The 22,294-nt window shown below is 48.7% G+C and overlaps 2 protein-coding genes across 2 annotated transcripts; both read left to right on the top strand.

Moving 5' to 3' along the window:
• Positions 1-447: 447 nt before the first annotated feature.
• Positions 448-12,397, top strand: LOC120643758. Its single transcript, XM_039920237.1, has 20 exons — positions 448-640; positions 1,457-1,768; positions 2,174-2,365; positions 2,476-2,559; positions 3,582-3,641; positions 3,861-3,905; positions 3,975-4,174; positions 4,488-5,054; positions 5,451-5,577; positions 5,660-5,857; positions 5,970-6,059; positions 6,757-6,819; positions 7,463-7,537; positions 7,627-7,677; positions 9,428-9,505; positions 9,904-10,038; positions 10,686-10,793; positions 11,010-11,075; positions 11,388-11,503; positions 11,858-12,397. Exons 2-19 carry the CDS (start codon positions 1,466-1,468, stop codon positions 11,454-11,456), a joined length of 2,511 nt encoding a protein of 836 aa, XP_039776171.1. The 5' UTR covers positions 448-640; positions 1,457-1,465; the 3' UTR covers positions 11,457-11,503; positions 11,858-12,397.
• A 6,184-nt stretch (positions 12,398-18,581) lies between these two features.
• Positions 18,582-20,686, top strand: LOC120643753 (growth-regulating factor 1-like). Its single transcript, XM_039920228.1, has 3 exons — positions 18,582-19,106; positions 19,227-20,159; positions 20,288-20,686. The coding sequence occupies exons 1-3, from the start codon at positions 18,890-18,892 to the stop codon at positions 20,293-20,295; spliced, it is 1,158 nt and encodes a 385-aa protein (XP_039776162.1). The 5' UTR covers positions 18,582-18,889; the 3' UTR covers positions 20,296-20,686.
• Positions 20,687-22,294: the final 1,608 nt, after the last annotated feature.

The raw sequence follows: 22,294 nt of genomic DNA, 5'->3' as shown, positions 1-22,294 counted from the left end.
CTCAACTAGAACCCTGCTTCCTCACCGCTGGGCCCCGCATACGAGGGTTCCCGCCCGGCCCCACGCGCAGCGGCAGCATATCGAGTCCTGGTTCCAGCAGAGTTCAACTCCGCCACGAAAAAAAAACTCGCTTTCGAAAATATATCCTCTTTTGTCCAAACCGAATCAAATCGCCACCACTTAAGGCCCCGTTTAGTTTCCAAACAAATTCACACAATATCTGTCACATCGAATCTTCGAAAATATATATATATAAACCATTAAATACAGTTGAACAAAATAACTAATTACACATTTTAACTGATTACAATGAGATGAATTTTTTAAACATAATTAATCTATAATTAAACATTATTTGTCAAATAATAACGAAATATACTATAATATCAAAACTCAAACTTTTTCACCAACTAAACACACCTCGATTCATAACGAATCGTCATAGTTAATCGAAGCATTAAACCAGGGAAAAAAGAAAAAAAAGGAGGGGAGCAGGCGCAAGGACGAGGGAGGGAGGCCATCCCATTCGCGGGCTGGTCCAGGTCCATTTGGGCGGCGCCGCACACGCAGCAGGCAGAGATCAGCGCGGGGCGAAGCGTCAAACCCATCTCCGCCGCCGCCACCGCCGCGGGCACCACTGGTAAGCGATTTGTTTTGGTGTTTTTGCCGATTTTTTCCCCACCCGGCGGCTCGTCGATCGGAGGAGGCCGCGGCTAGCTTTGATTCCTGCGTCGCCGGTCGCTGCTGTTAATTTTTTGAGGCATCTGGTGGCTTAGAGTGTGCGGATTTCCCTCCCTCCCTCCCTGTTTGAACAGCGCGATTGATGGATTTTGGAATAGTCAACTAGCAATTCTGACCGAGTTTTTCGACCCCTCTGCCGGATTTCGTTAGATTTCCCCTCCCGAGGGAACGGGGTGTGAATAGGCTTATGTGCATCTCCCGTTCTCCACCAGAGATGGTCCCTGTCACTCCGCAAGCTGGGAATGTAAGAATAGTGTAGGATTATGTGGTTTCATTTGATTTGATGTTACTTTTATGAGTGATTCTCTATGAAAAGTGGGATGCGTGCTCAGTGGGGGGTCTTTTAGTTTTGTAAAGTACATGCAGTTGGTTGTTAGGTGGCTTTCTGGCTGGAGCTGGATATTAGATTGAGATATAAGCTTGTTTTCATGCTGTTCTGTTGTCTGTTAGCTGCCAATGTTTCGCTGTTTTTAGAAGTGAAATTCTTAAGGTTGTGTGGATGACTGGAGTTTTATCGGATTGAGAATAGGTGATCCAAAGCTGATACTGATAGCATGCCTTACAGTTTACTTGTTGGGTACAACTGGATTATGAACGCCACCTTGGAATTATTTCATGATAGTTCCTAATTCCAGTTTCTGTATGGCTATGACTAATATCTGAGCGCTGGGTTACACCACTTAAATGGCAATCTCCTTGCTTGCATATTTATCAGGCATTTAGGATGGCGGACAAGAATGATGGGTCAGAGGGTCTTAAATTCAATACATCTCACCTCATTCAGACAACCGAAGAGGTTGCAAGAGCATTTATCGCTGCGGCTTCAGCTGCCACTGCACAGTCTGCACGGCCATCTGTTGTGTATTCTTCCAAAGATGAGAGTGGCAGCCCAATGCAGAAGCTTCAGCAGCAATTTTCGAAAATTATGAAGGGTTTTTCATCCTCACCCGACCTGTCTGGACCTTACAATCCGGAAGTGCTCACAACGCAGAAAAGGCAGTGGTCGAGGTTCCAGCTGAAGTCATTGGTGTGCATCTCACTCTACCTATGTTGTATTCCTTGTCAATTTGTTGTTGTACATACTATGCAAAATAACTAAGGTTATTCAGAGCTGTAAGTTGCAATTCATTGATGTGAAGCCCTGCTATTTTATTTACTAGGAAGGAGTGAAACATAATTAAATTGGACACCATTTTGAAATCAGTTATTTATTAAACGATTCACAAACTGGAAATTTCTTCATTCCCTATTGTTATCATAGCTCCTAGACTTTGCAATTCATCGTGGGAATGCTAGTGCTATTTTCTTTGTTCTCTTTACTCTGCAGTGAGTTCGTATAGGATAGGTCTACAGCGGGTCATTACTTAATAATGATTTGAATCCCAATGTTGTTATGTTTGGAGTACACTCCTCTTAAAGTTTATTGGAACAGGGTAATAGGTGCATCAGAGAACCATCACATCTGTTTGAGAGCATAGTGATTGTTGGGCTTCCACCTCAGGCAGATATCCATGAGCTGGAAAACATTGCACTAGGGAGAAATGATGAGGATGGAAAGAGACCAAGAAATTTGTTTGGCAATAATCACCACCAAGTTCATGCAATATCAAATTTGGAACCACAGGTTATCATTCATCTTACCTACTGTTTGATGTTGTTTGATTTGATGAATACTGCATACCATTGTTTATATAAAAAAAAGTCCTTGTGTTGATGTTATTTGTTTTCCGTTAGGTTCTTTTTGCATACCCTCCAGAGAAGCCTCTTCCACTCAAGTACAAGGATACCCTCTCTTTCTGCCTTCCTGGAGGTGTACAGGTCTGCCATATCCAAGCTACATGCAACTTTAGTTTTGATTCCCTTATGATAATAGAGTGCAATTGGTATTCAAGTCTTCCTTTCTTGTTCGTAGGAAAGCACATGAGTGCTTATCACCCTGTAGTGCTAATATTTATCCATCATTGTGCGCTGGGTTCTTGATTCTTGATACAACTTCCGTTTATCCTGTGTTATTGCCTGCTTGCATTTTCTAGCAGCAAGGACTTGATGCTGCTTTTCCCATGACTTGCGTGATTCCCATTCCCTTGAATCATTATGTAATTTATTTGCAGTACTGTTGTTATTTCCTCTGACCAGTTTGGTTCAAATCATAATGTTAGAGTTTGCCAACTGGTTATCATATGTGCGTCAATGGGTGACATAATAGAAGCCATTTATAACAGTGCTTATGAGTAAAAAGACAATGTAGGCATATATTGTGCTTATATGGAAATGCGAAAACCTTTTGAGGATGTAAAGGTTGATCAATGAGCATAGCTAAGAACTCTTGATGTTTTCTTATAGTTATTGAGTATATTGGAAACCAATCCCTCACTTTCAAGGTGTTTATCACAAACACACTAGCATTTCTTCTCTGGTAGCACATACACAAGAACATAACGACAGCACAGATATTTTTGTTGATGTGACCACTCTAGCCCTCATTGTTTTCTCACATACATATAGCAGATATAAGGCTTCACACCTGCCCATGATATCCTCCTAATTAATGCAGTCAATGCCATATGATCTGCATATTATTCTCTTTAACTAGAAGCTGACAGTAGCTGGACCTGGACATAGTCAGCATAGTCTAGTAACAAGATTAATGGTAGCAGAATACTATAGATGGGAGTCATGTTTTCAGTTTATCTTTTTTTTTAATGAAGTAGTTAACAGCAAGTAAATATGCTATCAGAATCAGCAGTACTGAGTGTATTTAGATTCCTGTTCTCCGTACATCTTTTTAATCATACCTTTCTTGTTAAGCGATCAACAATTTATCAATGTTTCTGCTCTAGGTTAATGCTGTCGAACGGACTCCTTCCTTCAGTGAGCTGAATGAAATTCTCCTGGGTCAGGTGATTGTTACTCGTGACTTAATTTTGCTTCAATCAGCAGATATCTCTTTACCTGACAAATTCATCACTTCTGAGACATAATATACCAAAAACCCAGTAGATTAAGAACTTCTGTCATAGAACTCTTCTCGTCTCATGAATTCTACTTGCAAGTACCATTATCTAGTCTCTCGTTGTTTTTTTGGCTGCGAGTCTTATAATCTTTGCTACCCATTTCAGGAACAGCTTAAAGAAAGCAACCAATCATTTGTGTTCCGCTTACAGGTATACCTATACCTTTCAGTACTTCATCCTTTTTGCTGTACCAGGTGGCTGATAATTGAGATACTGCAGGTTGCTGATGACTCTACATTATATGGATGCTGTGTGCTAGTTGAAGAGATCGTACAGAGACCATCAAAGCTGGTATCAATGCTCATGAATGAAAAGCCCATCTTTCCACGCCGGAGTCGCTACGTGATAACTACACCCCGGTGTTATTGCATCCTGTCCAGGCTTCCGTTCTTTGAACTGCATTTTGGGGTGTTGCAGAGGTACCCTCCCTTCCTCCCCCCCTCCCCCTCCCCCCCCCCCCCCCCCCCCCCGCTCTCGCTCTCTCGCTCCCCCTCCCCCCCCCCTCTCTCTCTCTCTGAAACCATCATATCTTAACTTGTATTCATTGTATCTGAATTCTGACACCTGCACAAATCATCTACTTCGTATTTATATTTAGGCTAGTGGACAGAGCAGTGACCACTGATGTTTATATTTTCTTTTAGTTGCATAGCAATTGCATGCTAATCCAGGAAGTTTTGATAGTACCACTCTCAATACACTTTCATAAGTAGCTTTTATATTCTTATGCAGTATTCTCATGGAAGAACGACTCGAATGGCTCACAGATGGTGTTAGCATGCTAACTTTGTTATCGCTTGAGGAAGCCTGTGAGGAGAATGGTATCTGTGAAGGAACTGAAGATACAGTACAGAAACAGTACTTAGATGGTAATACAACTGAGGTGGATAAATCATCTGAATCAAGCACGGGAGTTTCTTCAAAGGAGCTGTCTGACACTGACAGCAGTTCTGGGTGTAAGGAGACCCAACTTGACTTTGTTTCTAAAGAAGGGCACCGGCAGGATAGTTCTTGTGCTAAAGAACAGAGTGATGTTGAAATGGAAACTGTCACTCGTTGTGATTCCCCTAAAGTGTCTGACCATTGTGTTCCAGAAGATATATCATCTGATCAATCTGGAGTTAAGCATCATGAACTTGATTCTGCACCTGATATCCAGAATGAATCCTGTGCAAGGAAGAATTGTGATGATTCTCCACAGGGAAATGCGGATGATGGGCAGCTTGATCTCTTTATTACTGATACTATTTTACCACTTATGCGATCTCGCCTTTGTGAAGATTGTGAATCATCCCCAAGGTATACCCACAAATCAGTCACTAGTATGCTGCTTTGTTGACCTCAGCAAAGGAGAATAAGAATCTTATTACTGTTATGAGTTTATTTTTTTTCATTCCTGTTTGTGAGAAGTCCTTATTCCTCACCTAAGTACCTGGTGTTTAGTGAACATTGAATTCTCTATTTTTCTCTCTTTGAAATAGAAGTGTACAATCTTTAATCACATAGAGGTTGGAATATCAATGAAGGTTGATAGAGAGCTGTGAGCTTCTTCTGATTGAAATCATCCTTCTACTCTTGCTATTGATTGTTGACACCTAATATCTAATCATTACCTAATATCATTTGCAATGCTTACTTTACATGATCACCAATTAATATTTGGAGTCACCAAGTAGTTACCGTCTTTTGCTGCAGTTCACAGGATTCTCCTTCTGAAAGCAGAAATCTCAGAAGTGACACCCTGGAATCGGATTCAGAGGAGCCATCTTCCATTGGACATGGGGACTTAGTTAGACACAACAACATACTGCAGTGGGCTAAGGTTTATGCACGAACTGAGGCACAACTGTTTCCATCGTCTTCATTTTCTGTGTTTGTTTTGTTAACTTGAATGTTTTCTCCAGGCAAAAAAATATGGTTCTCTGCAAGTTGTCTGTCAGTACTACCAGCTACAGTGGCCTGCCAGGGGTTCATCACTTAATTTTCATCCCTTGGAGCATTTGCATCCTTTGAGTTTTCACCGGCCAGGTGAAACAGTTCTTCATATTGCTGGTTCTACTATTGAGCTTCGGTCACGGGATACAAGCTTAGAGGTTGCTGAGGTATTTGATGCACTTGTGGATTAACCTATTTTGTGTGATGAATCTATGATATATATGTATAGCGTCTTGGAATGTAAGACTATTATGCCTTAATGTCATATCCATTTTCTAGATGCGCAATGCACTCTTTGCTGAGGAGGAATCAACTGCTTTATCCACATGGGCAGTGGCATCCATATGTGGATGCCTCAGGTTGGAACATGTAAGTATCAGATTATTCCATGATATAATTCTTTCTTAGCACCTCATTAGTTTTGTCGCTCTTGCTTGAAACTGTTGTTAGAAGATGGACATCTTTTGAATAAGCAACCATTCATGTCCAGTAAATCAACCTTTTTGTTTTAAAAAAAAAATAAAACTGGACCTCTAGTGCAAATTATTGCAAGTTGGTTATTTGCATCTTTGATGTAGAAGTCTATCAAAAAGGACTTCATTGCAATACATCGTCAATTGCATAAACTCGATAAAAGCTTTTGCGTTATAGTTGTGGTTTATTCTGTTCTAAGAACGCGCTATTAACCTTATTAGTTGTTAGGCATAACCTTTTTCTTTTCTGCTCTTTTAATTGATGTAACAAGGTGTATTTCCAATTGGCTTCTGTGTATCTGTACTCTGTAGCACATGGGTTGTGTAATGCCTTTTCTTTTCTTTGGCTTCTTGTTCACTGGTAGCAATTCTGTAACAAAAACATGCGCTAGTAACTAGCACTGGATTATTTTGTCCTTTTTAAAGAAAAAAAATGTAATCACTAATCAGTGATCTAGCCTTCGATGTTCTTGTGAATGTGCTTTATCTGTTTCGGGGAGAAAAAGTAAGTAGATTACTTGACATTCATCCATTTCCGAAGAAAAAATAGATTACATAGTTGTATATATCTTTAAAACAAATAGTTTTGGCAGGTAATGACACTTTTTGCTGCTGCGCTCCTGGAGAAGCAGATTGTTATTGTCTGTTCTAATCTGGTATGGTTCCAGGCCTTACAAATTTTTGCATTTAAGCATTGAAAATTGTGGCGCCCTTCCGTTTAGCTGATTATTCATTAGCTAAAGCATTCTGCATAATGTTCTTTTCATGAGTTTATCTATTATAAATAGAGGAATGTGCGAAAGGGTGCCTAGCCGGATTGGTTAGGTGGCCTCAGTAGCACTCCTCAGGTCCTGAGTTCCACTCCCGGTGGGAGCGAATTTCAGGCTGAGGTTAAAAAAATCCCCTCGCCTGCCTACACGCCAAAGCACATGGAAATAGGTCCCGGCTCACCCCGGCCCGCTCTCACACGGGTTACGGTATGGGTTACGACACCCTTGTGTAAGGGTGGGGCAGGGGTTCGCGGGTTTTCTCGGCCTGCGTGAGAGGTCCTCTTCTTACGTTAATGCCCGGGGGGTGGCTTGCCCCTTGCAGGTCGAGTTTTTTTTAAATAGAGGAATGTTAGGAAGAAAGATGTATGTAGGTGATTTTCTTGAAAATAAAGTATATGGTGACTGAACAATTATTCTTATTCCTGCAAATCATATGGTTTTGCTGAACATAGAAGATTTTGGTTATCTCTCTATTGATGAAACCATTGAAAGTTGGCACTAACATGCTCTGGCGATTTCTAACGACCAGGGAATGCTATCGGCTTCAGTTTTGTCCATCATTCCTCTAATACGCCCGTATCAGTGGCAGAGTCTGCTAATACCGGTACTTCTATTTTTTGTGTTTTGTCGAATTTGCACTTCATGTCAGGTACACAGTTACTTTAACCTTCATATGTTCTGTTTTTTTTCCAGGTTTTGCCTATTGACATGATGGATTTTCTCGATGCACCTGTTCCTTACATAGTGAGTTCCTGATCTAATTAATATTAGAGTTAAATACACCAGCGGTCCTCGAACTTGTCCCTAGGTGCCACTTAGGTCCACAAACTCGCAAAATCGAAATCTGGCACCCTAAACTTGTTAAGTTGTGTCACTTAGGTCCATAACCCTTCAAGAGGTATGGATATATGCAAAAAAAGCCCTGGAGTTTTATCATCTTCGCCGTCCGCACCCCTGCTCCTCCGTGCTCCCACGCGTGCCGCTCCGGCTGCGCGCCGCCCGCTCCGCCCGCCTGCGCGCAGGCCACGGCCGCGCCGCGTGCAGGCCCCGACCGCCGCCGTGTCCACGAGGTGGAGCTCGAGGCGAGGGGGCCGGGAAGGTCGTGCGCGGCCCTCGCGCTGCACACTCGCCGTCGTCCCGCAGGGCCCCGCCGCGCCGCGCCGCAATTCTGCAGGGCCGCCCTTGCGCTGCGCGTTCCCTGCGGTCCCGCTCGCCGGCCGCCGCGCCGCGCACTCACCGCCATCCCGCAGAGTCGCCGCCGCGCCGCGCCCTCGCCGCCATCCTGCAGGGCTGCCGCCGCGCCTCGCATTCGCCGCGGTCCCGCTCGCCGGCCGCCGCCGCTCGCGCCCCCGCCTCGCCGCCCGCCGCGCAGCCCAGCCGTGCAGGCCGCGCAGGCCTACCCCGCGGCCCCAGCGGCGTCAATAACGGTCGCCGCCGCACGCAGGCCACGGCCGCGCCGCGTGCAGGCCCCGACCACGGCCGTGTCGCTCAAGGCGAGGGGACCGGGAAGGTCGTGCGCGGCCCTTGTCGCCTGTATTCACCGCCGGAGAGGAGGGAGGCGCGGCGGAGAGGGGGGGTCCCGCCCGGCCGCCGCTCCTGCGCAGGCCGCTTGCGCCGGCCGCCGCGCACGCAGATCAGCATGCCGGCCACCGCTCCCGCCGCGTGCTGTTGCCACCCGCGCGGATCCGGCGTGGTGTGGCCGCGTGCGGGGTCGGCAGATGGCAACGAGCGGCGGAGCAGAGCCGGATCCGGCCGCCGCCATCGTGAGAGAGAGAGAGAGAGGAGGGAGCGAGGCCCCGCCACTGCTCCGCGCAGGGTACCGAGCAAGGGAAGGAGGAGTGCCCGGTGGGGGAGAGGGAGCGTGGAGGGCCGGCGCGGCGAGGCGGGGAGGAGGGGTGCGCGCCAGCCGCTCGCCGGCGGTGGGGCGGAGGGGGCGCACCGGCGTGTGGCCAATGAGGGAGGGGGCGCGGTGAGAGGAGGGAAAAAAAGAAGGGCTTTTTTGCATATATTCATACCATTTGAAGGGTTATAGATCTAAATGGCACAACTTAACAAGTTTATGGTGCCAGATTTCGATTTTGCGAGTTCGTGGACCTAAGTGGCACATGAGGACAAGTTCGAGGGCCGCTGGTGTATTTAACTCTTAATATTATTTGTTTTATCCAGTGTAGTGGCAGCAAGGAAAATAGGCAGCAGCGTACCTAGGATTTAGAGAAGGATATGCCATAACAATTTTTTTATATATAATTTACTATAATCCTTATATTTTACTTTGGTAATGAGATTTAATTGTATGGCTAATGTGCTTAGATTAGAATTTTAGGTATGCCATGGCATATGTGGCAACCCACTAGGTACGCCACTGAAAATAGGGTAGGGAGTCAGGGGTCTGCATGCACACATTGAGGAGGCCGTGGGGGGACTTTTGAAATGAGCTTTGCATTGGGTTTATTTCCATTTTCGATGAAGCATTAACAGCTGTTGCCATCTTTAGGTTGGTGTACAGAACAAGGCATCTGATGTACTCAGCAGGCTATCAAATGCTGTAGTCATTGACGCCAACAGGAATCAGGTACCTGAACAGTCCCTTACCTACTCATTGCTGCTCTTGCTTTCTTGAGTTCAATTATGCATGCAACTGTAGATAAATGTTTAGTTATTAGAAATTGTTACGAGAAATAAGTCGTAACTTTGTTGACTTTGCATTGAATTTAAAGGCTGGGCTAGTTATCTTGAGTCTCTATATGTTGAAAGAAACTTTTCATAAAAGGAGATGGTTAACAGTTCTGGTGCATACATTTCTGTGTAGCAATTTAACTCAACTTCTGTGAACCTGGAGGTCTCTGTGACTGTTAATGATTGTGTTCTCTTGGCCATTTAATTGTTTTCTTAAGAACACATTGTTGTAGCATGATTGATCACTGGATGTTAAGGGTTTCTGCTGACTCATGAATTCCTTGTGATGTTCAGATTAAGTCTTCTTCAGTCCCACAACTACCGCAGCACAGAGAGTTGCTTTCTTCCTTGCGTCCATACCATTCCATACTTGTTGGAGAAAGTTATCTTGCAAGAAAGCGTCCTGTTTATGAATGCACGGATGCCCAGGTAGTGTCTTGGCTATCTAGTCCTTCATAATCTGTCCATTTTCATCTTTTTCCGTACGCACAATCACGATGTCTGCTTCGCTGTGATTACCATTTTATTGCCTTCAGCTTCCTTTTGAATTCTCTTGGACTGAGAGTGATCAAATGGACATATAAAATATCCGCATTATTTCTCTTTATTTCTGCTTTGTCTTGCAAGTATAGAATCACTAGGCCTATGTTCTATTTGTTTCCAGCAAAATTTAGAGTTGTTCATGTAGAAAGGTAGTGCGAGGGGTGGAAGTGAGATTGGTAGGATCGATATTTCCCTGATACCATGTACAAAGGTAGAGAGAGAGAGAGAGATGGGAAAACACCGCACGCCCTATGCCGGGGGGGGGGGTTGACTTTCATATATATAGCCAATGTAGCTTGGAGTACAAGATGCACATGCCCAGTAGGCCTACATGCCCAAGATGGGCCTCATGTATACACACACAGCTATACATGCCTAATAGCTCAGAGCAGTTATATATTCAGTGCAGTTTCTGATATTTTTTGGCTGGTAAAGCATACTGCTGTTTTATATTCAGTGAAGTGAAGGCTTTTAAATTGTATCTACTCACCTTGTTTGTTTTGATATATGTATCTAATCTTTTAAGCATGCAGGTGGAAGCGGCCAAAGGTTTCTTGGCAGTTCTTAGAGACTACCTTGATACACTGTGCTCGAACTTGAGATCCCATACAATTACCAATGTGCAATCTAACAATGACAAGGTCTGTCCTCCTGCCCTTAGATATATTCTGTCTGACTTTAGTTCCTTTTTCTACATATATGAATTATTATTGGTATGAAATCTGGATACTTTTCTTGTCACTGTTTTTGTTGGATGAAAAGACCTTCCCATGTGGTGTAGTATCACTAGGAAGGCTTTTTTTGTTTGTCATGCTTATACAATGAAGGATGTTGGTTGCTAATGTTCCTTTGCACAGGTTTCCTTACTTTTAAGAGAGAGCTTTATTGGTTCTTTCCCGAGCCGGGATAGGCCCTTCATGAAGGTATTAAATTGCATTCTTTACTTGCCTACTTGCCTAGAATTTCTGTGTTTGGTTTGCATAGAAGCAAGTCATGCTAGTTTTGCCACCTCATTAATTTTCATCAAATTGAACACTGAAGAAGTAGTGACATAGAATCAAGTGATATTTAAATAACATTTTCAATGTGAGATGCTCCTTTCTTTTCATGACTCAGCTTCATCTTCTTTGGGGATCAAATTTGCATGCTCAAATCCATGAGCTCTCTGGCCATGTCTCTGCAAGAGAGTTATCCACTGCACAGACCGATTGACCTTGTGCTTTTTTTGTTGACAGCTTTTTGTGGACACACAACTGTTTTCGGTACATACAGACCTAGTTCTCTCCTTTTATCAAAAGGACTAAGTGTCTGTTACAGACTTGAATGTCTGTCACTCTGTCTCATTGGCAAGGTGAGACACTGCATACCATTTTGTTCTTTGATTTTTATCTTGATTATTTCCTGATTCCTGAAACTGAGTATTGTTTGTTTCCAAAAAAAATGCAAAAAAGAAAGTCACGAGCAGTTGCTTCTTTCCTGTTAAGTGTCCACAGTGACTCTAGTTCTGGGTCTCATAGCTTTGTTTGTACGCCCTTGATATTCTCCAGAAACAGTTTTCTTGTTGTCAGAAAAGCTCTGTGATATCCTCGCTGTCAGCTTTACTGCCTTTCTTTAATTTCATCTTTAGTTAGCACTCTTTACTGAGAGTTAAAGATTTTACTGAATCCAAGATCATATCGTGTTCTGATGTCTATTTTTGCCGCAGTCTTTAGATGCTGAGCTCAACTGTACATATCGGTTTAGAAGAATGAGCTGCCTTCATCACTTTGGCAGCTCATCACTTTGGCAGCTCAGAGATGGGTTAAGAGCTGCAACGGACAACTCATATACTGTCTGAAAAATGGTAGATTATCATGATCCAGTTATGGATATTGAAGAAAAATGCCCCAATAGGTGTTGTAAATTAGTATGGTGTGGTGATCCGCCATCTAAGATTTTGTAGGCAGCAGTAGGTGCCCATATGAAGCCTCCTACCTGTGCTGTAAACTGCGATGGAACCATGCCTGCTGCAAAACTCCAGGCGCAAATATGTTCGTTTGGCAATTAATCAAGCCTGCAACGCGTCATAACTTATGCTGTAATTTGAAGAATGTCAAGAATCCAAGACAGTTTCCACAGTGCGGCTTGTATCTTGTTTTGCTTGATCTGTAATTTAACGTGCGGTATTTTTCTTCTAGGCATCAGTGTGGAAGCGCAGCTTGTATCTCGTTTTCTTAAATGTGATGCAATGTTTGGCTTCAATCTATGCGACTATATGAGGTATTTCCACTAAGCATCAGTGTAATGTTCCAGTTTCGCTAAATAAGCAACGTAACGTGAGTGATGTGGTAAATTCCAACCATACCATATCGCGCTAGTGCCTTTGTTTCATCTAGTTACTGTGTGTAGTGTTGCTGTTTGAACGCACTCGTATCCCAGGGAAGCTCTAGCCCCCTTCTACATTGCGACACTAGCGCCCTGACAGTTCATAGTATGAAAGTGAGGCGAGGAAGCATCGAAAGAAGAGTCTCGTTTCTGAGCCTGCCTGGTTCCGTGGTTCGCGCATGGTGTTTGACTGCCTAGCCATATAGCCTCGAGTTCGCTCACGGCAAATGCTGGACAGATCCAGACAGAAAGCCCAAACTCGACGTGTTCTCTACCCCGGCCTATCATCCACCAAAGCCTGTTGTTTCTTCAGCACTTGAGCAGCAGCAGCAGCAGCCAGCAGCCATGCTTTTTCCTACGGAATGGCACTTTTGACCGGGGGATTTTGGAGTCTGCAACGCGACGCAGGATCTGGGTAGCTTTGCCACAGTGCGCCTTCGTGCGTGCGCACAGGAAAAAGGCCCCCGCCGCGTGGGGCGGTGGCAGGCGCGCAGTGAACCGGTGGTCGTCACACTGCCCCTCGCCTGCCTGCAGGCAGCAGGCTGCAGCGTTGCCTCCGGTCTTTCTGGCCGCCCCTCCCCGCTCAGCCGCTGCATGTGCTCGCCAGGGTCGCCATGCCGCAGACCTCGCTGGCTGGCTGGTTTGGCTACAAAGCGGGTGGCACGTCGTCACCCGTGTCCGTGCGTGTACCGTCCGGCTCACTCGGAGTGACGGGGGGAAAGAGAAAGATGCCGCGCCGTGCCACTGCCACCACCTGTGAGACTGTACTGCGCTTTAGAAAGGCGCTGCTGGCGCTGCCCTGCCTGCTGGACATGATGACTGCCTCCTGATGCTGCTGCCGCGCTGGGGCTCGCTCCCCTCTCTCCGGCCAGGCGTGACAGGAACCACGGTGGCAGGCAACGATGACCGCGGATCTTTTCTGGTAGCCTGGTAGGGCTGTGGTGTGTAGCACCTAGTACAATCTAGCACTCCAGCGGCGCGGGCGTCGCGAATCAGCTGCCTGGATCACGGCTTCCTCCTTTCTACGCGAGACCAAACGGGACGCGCGCGCCGTGGTCCTTGGCCAATGGCCATGGATATGGTCCTGATGACGCAGAGTAGCCGAGCGAGCAGCAGCAGCCCGTGGCTGATGCGGAGAGTGATCAGTGATGCCATGGTCCCTGCTCCTGGGTTGCCGGCAAGAGCCCGCTCGAGGTAGCCAGAAAGTCATGGCCGCCGCCTGTGCGCCGGCCCACACGGAGCAATATTTTCCGCGGAAAGGGGGCGTGGCGCAATATGGCATACTGTAGTTCAAAAAATCCAAATCGTCACTAAAACAAAACCAGCATTTCCACCACCAACCATGGCATCTCCATTTAATTACCACTGGGGGCAGTGGGCACTGACGCGGACTGGCTCACCGCATCGCTCCGAGCCTGCGCCGCACTGACCGCGGCAGCGAACTGCGAAAGCCGGAAACCGACGGGAATGGGAACGTCTCTGACGAGAAGCCAGCGAGTCCGTCCACCCATCCGTGCATGACAAGCAGCACACTCGCATCGCATGCCCTCTGGGCTCTGGCTGAGGCTGACCTTGCCTGACACGACCGGCCGGGAGCGTGCATGCGCGCAGCGCAGGCAGCGAGTGACCAGTCCTGTCCTCCGGGTACGAGTCTGCCGCGCAGGCAGGCAGAGGCCACGGGCCAGAGCCCAGAGGGGCGGCAGGCCGGCCGGCGAGGCGACTGCAAGGCTCGGCGGCTCGGAGAGGAGTACGAACGGCGACATGACATGGGGCGCAGAACTGAACGTATGCCACGCATCTGTTCTGCGCTGTGTGAACCAGCAGATGGGAAAGCCTGCGCCCCATATGCGTGACCGCTTCTTTGACTCATCATGGAAGGGAGAGGCGCGCGACCGGGGATGCCTGCTGCCTTCACCTGCGACCTGCGGGGACAGCGAGAGGGCGTCCAGCCTTCACTACTCTCCTGACACAGCGCGCAGTGTTGTTTCTTGCTCGCTTGATCAGCGTTTTGGAAGTGGAGGGTGAGTGAGTGAATGGAAACCGAGGTCAAAATGGGGGGAGCGTAAGGGTTGGGCACGCACTCATTGGGGATACGTTTGGTGTCTGTAATTTTTTCCGTTCCTTTGGACAGCAACATGTAGTGGCTCCTTTTTTGGCAACATGATGAATTCAGGCATGCTTGAATCATAGGGCACCAGAACATGTGCTTCCAAGAAGAAAGATGCACCTCTACTGTTGAGTCTTGACCAATCACGGAGCCTGCCAAAAAGGCCACGGGTCTGCGTTACTACTAGCTGTATTAGAGCAAGTATAACAACGGAACAACGGGCTAGAAGCTGGCTGAGAACTACGTGGAGGAGAGAGAAATGAAGAAAGAGAAAGAGATGGGCGTCTGGCGATGCGCCGGCTTCAGTCAGGCGGAGACGCAACACGCCTGCTGCTATTGGCTAAGCTTGCCACTGTGCTCCCTACTACTGGCTGTTGCTGCTGCCATTCAATAAATAGTGGTGAGTCCGCCTCCACCCATACATACGTTGCAGCCGGCTATCAGCGAAATCATTAACCATGCTCTTACAGACAAAATGAACCAAGTTCGGTAGCTAAATTAGACTCCAAAGTAGTATATTTTTGCTACTAGTACGACACATAGTCAAAGCAGCAGAGAGACTGGGAGAACCCTGTACTTGTGATTACAGTGTGGATCCCCTGCGTGAGCCAAAAGAGCGCGCGCTGTGCCTGCCTGCCCACTGCCCTGCGCTTATTTGTCACGGCCAACAGAGAGGCCTCGTCAGCAATCACTTGCCTTCTCCAGAGCCTGCTTCATCCACCTCCACGCTGCAGAAAAGAGACCAAGGTCTCGTGCGTTGGAGGAGAAAAACTCAGCAAAAAAAAAAAAGAAAAAAAAGAAAAGAAAACTACACTTCGAGTTCGTACTCGCACTCGTAAGCTGCAGATGTTACTCGTACTCGTATTTCAGTTCGTAACCAACCAACATCAAGTTCGTACTCGTAAGCTACTAGTATTTTTTTTTCAGTTTTACTACTACTTCTCTGCATAGTCGAGGCACATCATCATTATGGCAGAGTAACTGGTGTTTCTCTGAGCGGTGTCATGCCCATTTATCTGAGCCCAAAAGTGCCCCACGGTTGCAGGCCCATGGGCCCCATCCGTTGGTGTCAGCGAGCATGCTCCCCCTTTCTCCTTCTACTTTGACCAGTCAAGTACAGTAGTATTTGATGCCTAATTATTGTGCGCTAACTCTACCGTGCGGGGGGAAAAGCTCAATAATGACGCTAAGCTGCTCTTTGTTCGTAGAACAACACCTTTTTCTCAGCGTTGATGTGCTTAAGATGGCTGCCACTATTCTTCATTCAAAAGCCTTTTTTGGGCGATGTGCTGCTGCTCCAAGTTTGGCTATCCTTTCCGGAGCATTGGAGAGGCCCATGTTGGTCCGCTAATGCTTTGAGTTTACATACAGTTATATTTACTGCCATTTTACTTGCTAATGGTATTTTTGTAAGGGGTAAATCAGGGAAAAAGTTATTACTGGGCTCGACAGAACCATCGCATCAGAAGTCAGACAGCGTGGGCAACAACGAACCGTTGTTTGCGTCATGTGCTTGAAGATCAGAGATCTAGTCTTGTGCTTGTGAGAGTTAAATGAAAAAGGGGAAAAATATATAGAAACCATGATTGCGACGAGCCATGAACCATCACATCTGTCGGAGAAAGAACGAAAGAAAATACACAGTAGGCTCGTTTCGTCTTTCGCCTGCAGGAACGAATCAGAGGCCCCTGAAAAGCTCGCAGCCTATCGCCTGCTCTTGCCTGCACTTTCGGCTTTTACTTTTATCGGCAACGAACATCTATGCTTACTGTTTTATGGATTTAATTTTATATGCTCATCTTCAGTTTTATTGGACGAAACAAATACAAACGTGAAGTAGATCTTTAATCGTCATGAGAAAACTTTCGCAAAAAAGGTCTTGAATGAAGAATAGTGGCAGCCATCTTAAAGTTTTATTGAACGAAACAAATACAAACGTGAACGAATGCTTCAGCCGCGCCTTCAGCTGGACAGCTTCTCCAGAGGAAATAATGGAAACGCGACGGCACATGGAGCAAATAGGCAGCTGCCGCATGCACGAACAGGGGGCGAAAGCCTGCGCGGCGTGCGGGAGCGTACGGTGCAAGCTGCGTGCGCTCTGATTCAGCGGACAGTAGTCGCATGCATACGCAGGTAAAATCTTCTCGCTGTCTTCTCGCTTTCTTTCGATTTGCGCAGGCAGGCCACTTTGAATTGAACAACACACACATGTACTGTACAAGACCAGATTACCAGTGGAGTCACCAGAGATGGGAGACGCTCGCTGCGCTTGGGCAGGCAGGCCTTTGTAAAGCTGGCCGTCAGAGACAGCAGCAACAAAAGGCAGAAGAGCACAGCAGCCATGCGGCCAAGCCTGCAGGGTTCAGAGATGGGTGCTATACTGCTGTTCCCCACCCCCATCTATAACAGTAAAAACAGTTCTGATTAGGCTTTGTAAGCGCTGAGTACATGTTTTTATTCCTGTTTTAGAGTTGTTCAGGAGGACTTGGCTCGAGAGCTGAAAGCTTCCGCTGCAAACAGGCATCTGACCCTAGTATAGTAGGATGGCTGGATGAGTACTGGTTTTTGCGTGATGGGGTACCCACCGGCAACGAGCCTGACTTGGTGCGCTACAGTGCAGATTTCTGGAGTAGACGTACTCCTCCCGGTACACGTATCGGTGGGGTGGTTTGGGTTGGGTGGCTGCAGGCTATCTGCGTGGGGTGTCAGAGTCTGCCCGTCTCGCTCTGCTTCGCTCTCCACTGACCACTGCCGCCTGCAGCCTGCAGCGTTGCAGTCAATAAACAAGGAGTATGACAATACTGTACTACTGTTCAGGTGGGGCCACCAGGTGGCGCTGCCGTGGGGTGGCACCGTGGATCTCCTCCGTCCACCAGCAGCTGCCGTTCACACGCCCCGGCAGCAGAAAAAACTGGTTGGCATCATCGCGTGGTCCCTCCTGCCCTCTTGTGAGTAGTATTAACCCGTGCAATGTGAACAACACCATCATTTTCTGAAACTACTCTGACCGGGTATGGGATCCACAGCCGATTACAAAGGAACGCCGTTGAGGACTACGGCCAGGAGCCACGACCACGAGCCATACGCGGCGCGCGAACGCCGTCGCCAGACGGTGGCATCACAGTTCGCAAACCCAATCGCTAGGTCGCCGTCCGGGCTGGGATCACGTCTGAGAGTGGCATGGTGGCAGGCTGGCAGCGAGCGAGTCGTCCCTGTCTGGCTGGGCTCTGGGGAACGCAGGCTTGCAGCCGCCGCGCCCCTGCGCACAGCAGATTCTGCAGCGCGCCCCCTGATCTGGGCCTTGTTTGGTTGTGTATCCCAACTACGACACACGATTTCCGAGAAAAAAATCTCACATGCATGGAGTGCTAAACGAAGTTTATTTGCAAAACATTTTCACGGATGGGTGTAACTTTTCACGACGAATCTAATGACAGTAATTAATCTATGATTGGCTACAGTGATGCTACAGTACCATCCTCTAATCGTACGGTCAAAGGTCTCATTAGGTTCGTCTCGCGAAGTAGCGCACGATTGTGGAGTTAGTTTTACAAATTGCCTTCATTTAATATCTCTAATTATCGGTCAAAATTTTTATACTACTTGTACTATCCAAAACCAAACAGGGCCTGATGACCGACCTGGGCTCTGTGTGCCCCACACCTTGAATTCGTATGGAGCAACCGTCCAGGATACTGACCGGACGCGTTGGGCGCCTGCTCCCTCCTCTCGCTTGGGTCACGCGTACGGGCCGGGGGCGCACGCACGCGCAGGTTGAACGGCATGGTCCCGTCCGCTCCTGCTTACAGTACGAGACGGGTTACTCAATCTGATGGTGTCATGCATTTTGTTTGTCATGCCACCGCCGCCGTTGGATGGTCGCAAATGCCGCGGAGACACTGTCAGATGGGCCAAACCTCTTGCAGCCCAAAAACCACACGCCGACGCCTGCATCTTTTTGAGCCGCCGCCGCAGCAACCCACGGACGACCCCTTCCTCCTCGGTCCTCGCCGAGCTCTCCCTACAAAACCCCTTCCCCCTCAACCTGACCGAGTGCTCTGCTCACTCCACTCGCCGTTCCGCCTCCACCCTGCTGCACCTCGGCATCTCGCTGACAGACCACCACGACCGCACCCGCCGCACCACGCTCCGATCGCCTCCTGCGTATCCTGCCGGCGGTGCGCGTTCCGGTAGCTGGAGACCGATCTTCGCTGGTAGGTGGTAGCTTAACCTAGCTCCCGGAGAGAAGAACCGCCGGCCGCGGAGATGATGATGATGAGCAGTCGCGCGGGCGGCGGGGCCGGCGCGGGGCGGTACCCGTTCACGGCGTCGCAGTGGCAGGAGCTGGAGCACCAGGCGCTCATCTACAAGTGCCTGGCGTCCGGCAAGCCCATCCCGTCCTACCTCATGCCGCCGCTCCGCCGCATCCTCGACTCCGCCCTCGCCACCTCCCCCTCCCTCGCCTTCCCGCCGCAACCCTCGCGTACGTGAATCTTTCCTTTCTTTCTTTTTTTCCACTCTTGTTTCCGTTGTTCACGTAAGCATTGGGCCATTGGCACTGGATGAACGACTGATCGATCTGATGGTTTGGTTGTGCATGCAGTGGGGTGGGGCTGCTTCGGGATGGGGTTCGGCAGGAAGCCCGACGAGGACCCGGAGCCCGGGCGGTGCCGGCGGACGGACGGCAAGAAGTGGCGCTGCGCCAAGGAGGCCTACCCGGACTCCAAGTACTGTGAGAAGCACATGCACCGCGGCAAGAACCGTTCAAGAAAGCCTGTGGAAATGTCCCTTGCCACGCCGGCGCCGTCCTCCAACGCCACCTCCGCCAACAGCGCCACCGCCAACGCCACCACGACCTCGTCCCCCGCGCCCACCTACCACCGCCCTGCCCCCGCCCCCGCCGCCGCGCACGACGCGGCGCCCTACCACGCGCTGTACTGTGGCAGCCCCTACGTGGCCTCCACCCGCCCCGGCGGCGCGTACCACGCGGCGGCGCAGGTGAGCCCTTTCCACCTCCACCTGGACACCACCCACCCGCACCCGCCGCCGTCGTACTACTCCGTGGACCAGAGGGACTACGCCTACGGCCACGCCGCCGCGAAGGAGGTCGGCGAGCACGCCTTCTTCTCCGACGGCACGGCCGAGAGGGACCGCCAGGCCGCGGGGCAGTGGCAGTTCAGGAATCTCGGAGCGGAGCCGAAGCCGAGCGCAACGTCGCTGTTCTCGGTCGGCGGGTACGGGAACGGCGCGGCGACGGTGCCGTACGCCGTTGATCGGATCAAGGAGGAGGACGAGGAGGAACGGCGGCGCCAGCAGCAGCACTGCTTCGTGCTGGGAGCCGACCTGCGGCTGGAGAGGCCGTCGGGCCACGATGCCGCCCCCGAGCAGAAGCCGCTCCGGCCCTTCTTCGACGAGTGGCCGCACGAGAAATCAAACAAGGGCGGCTCCTGGATGGGTCTCGATGGCGAGACACAGCTTTCCATGTCCATCCCCATGGCGACCAACGACCTCCCCATCACCTCCCGCTACCGTAATGGTGCGTACCCTAGGTTTTTGTTCGTTAAACTCATTAACGTTGTGGCTCTAGGCTGATCTCCGCAACTTATTTGCTTTTCATGGTCTTGTTCTGATCATAGTTTCGTTATTTGTGTGTCCAATCTGCAGATGAGTGAGTCCAGCTTGTCTAATTGCTGCTAGACGAGAGAGAGGCTGAGGCGAGATCAACCTGAAGCACAACTACGGGTGCCTTCCAGGCGTGTTGATCCTGAGATGTACGGTTCTGCTCAAGGCCGGTACAGTTCGATGAAGTTGAAAGTCCTGAACCTCCTAAGAATGAATTTTCCTTTTTTTTCTCTCTCCATTTTTTTTCTACGCGTTGTTGCTTCTAGTGTTACACTTCACTGTAATGCTTCTTATGTGTTTAGTTGTGATGAATTAGTAGGAGCTGAGGCCTTTCTGATTTCTGAATCGTTTATTTGCCTCTGTTCTGTTCTTGTCAGTAGTGCCATGTACTGGTAATATTTTGGCCCACCCCATAAACCTGTAAACGCAAAAAAAATATCACATCGAATGTTTCGACACATGCATGTGCATGAAGTATTAAACGAAGTCTATTTACTATGTAATTTTTGTATAGATGGGCTGTAAACCGCGAGACGAATTTAATAAGCCTATTTAATTCATGATTTGCAACAGTGATGCTACAGTAATCATCCGCTAATTATTAATTAATCATGGATTAATTAGCATAATTAGATTCGTCCCGCGATTTACAACCCAGTTGTGCAAAAAGTTTTATAAATAGATTTTATTTAGTACTTCAAATTAACAAGATTTCATCGCAAATTTTTTTTTTTTGTTTCATCTGAACACACCCCTTGTGAGCGAGCTCAGATCAGTTATGAATTTCCTCTTCCCGCTGTCGGATTCCCCTGCCTGTGATAGTTTGTCACATCTGTGGATTCCGCTCAAAGCTGATCAGTTGCCCATCTGCTCCACGGTTTACTTTATTCTTTGAGCTCAGAGACTGCAAGGAATACAAAAGAGTAACCACCATGCTTGATTAGATAATAAAAGTATACTACTCATTAGGATAATGGTAATGACGCAATGGCTGCTACGGAGTAGTTGCATGCATATCTTTGACTGATAGTAGGGGCGAGCCAGCTAGGACCCTCGTGCTGCTTCTCTTTAGTCTGCACTGTTCATACTCTGACTGCAAGGTTTCGGGCCTGTTTGGTTTGTGGGCTACGTCGCCGCACCGTCACTAAGGTGCGGCGGCCGATTCGGCCGCCACATCTGCAGCGCAGAATGTGTGGCGCGGTGTGGCGCCGTAGCCACGAACCAAACACGCCTTCATACTGCAAGTTTTCCTCGGCGTTTTCTCTACTCCGCCTGACTATTCCGTTCCCATTGAGCCCAACGGAACTGGGCAGAGATGCAGGGTTACAGTCCAGCATGCCCTGCACCTGCACAGAGCGCCGAGCTGACTGGATCGGAGCGGCCCAGGCGCCCAGCTGACGGTGTCAGGTGTGGCGTCTACTCGAGTTGAATGGTCTGTAGGCTGAGACTGCGCAACCGGCGTTGCTGTCCCCTGCTGTCCTGCTGCTGCATCTTCATGCATGCACGCACACTGTGCTCTGCCTGGCGGGGCCGCTACGCCACTGTAGCCTCAGGCGTAGCCGCAGCCTTCAAAGCCTGCACTTGCTGTCTGCCCGGCGCCGTGCCTGCCAGTCTCGCGAGTCATGGGCGCAAGTTCCGGTAGTAGCGCCACTGACACTTTGGTCAGCTGCGCCCGCCCAAAGCAAAAAAGCCAGCGCTAGCAACATCAGTACTCTGCTCGGTGCTCGGTGCTCGGTGCTCCTGCTAGTGCTGTACTGATAGCAGCTTGCCGGACGGTCCTAAACCTGGCCTTGTCTCCTGTCCTTCTCACTCCAGATAGGAGTACTACACTAGCCCCATGTTAAAACTTAACCCTAGGTTTATCTCCTTTTACACTCAGTGACAGTGTACAGGATCTTGCCGAGTACAGTAAAAGGAAAAGCCAACTTTTCAAAAAAAAAAGAAAGAGGAAAAGCCGAGAGCCAATGCCCGGTCGACACGGCCGCGCTTGGCGCCAATCTGCACGCCACGGAGTGCGGCCGGAGAGGGAGTGGCCTGTTCCTTCTCTTC

Source organism: Panicum virgatum, chromosome 1K (genome assembly GCF_016808335.1).
Source record: "Panicum virgatum strain AP13 chromosome 1K, P.virgatum_v5, whole genome shotgun sequence".
Classification (NCBI taxonomy): domain Eukaryota; kingdom Viridiplantae; phylum Streptophyta; class Magnoliopsida; order Poales; family Poaceae; genus Panicum; species Panicum virgatum.
Note: the sequence above shows the minus strand (reverse complement) of the source record. Positions and strands in the feature narration are given on the sequence as shown.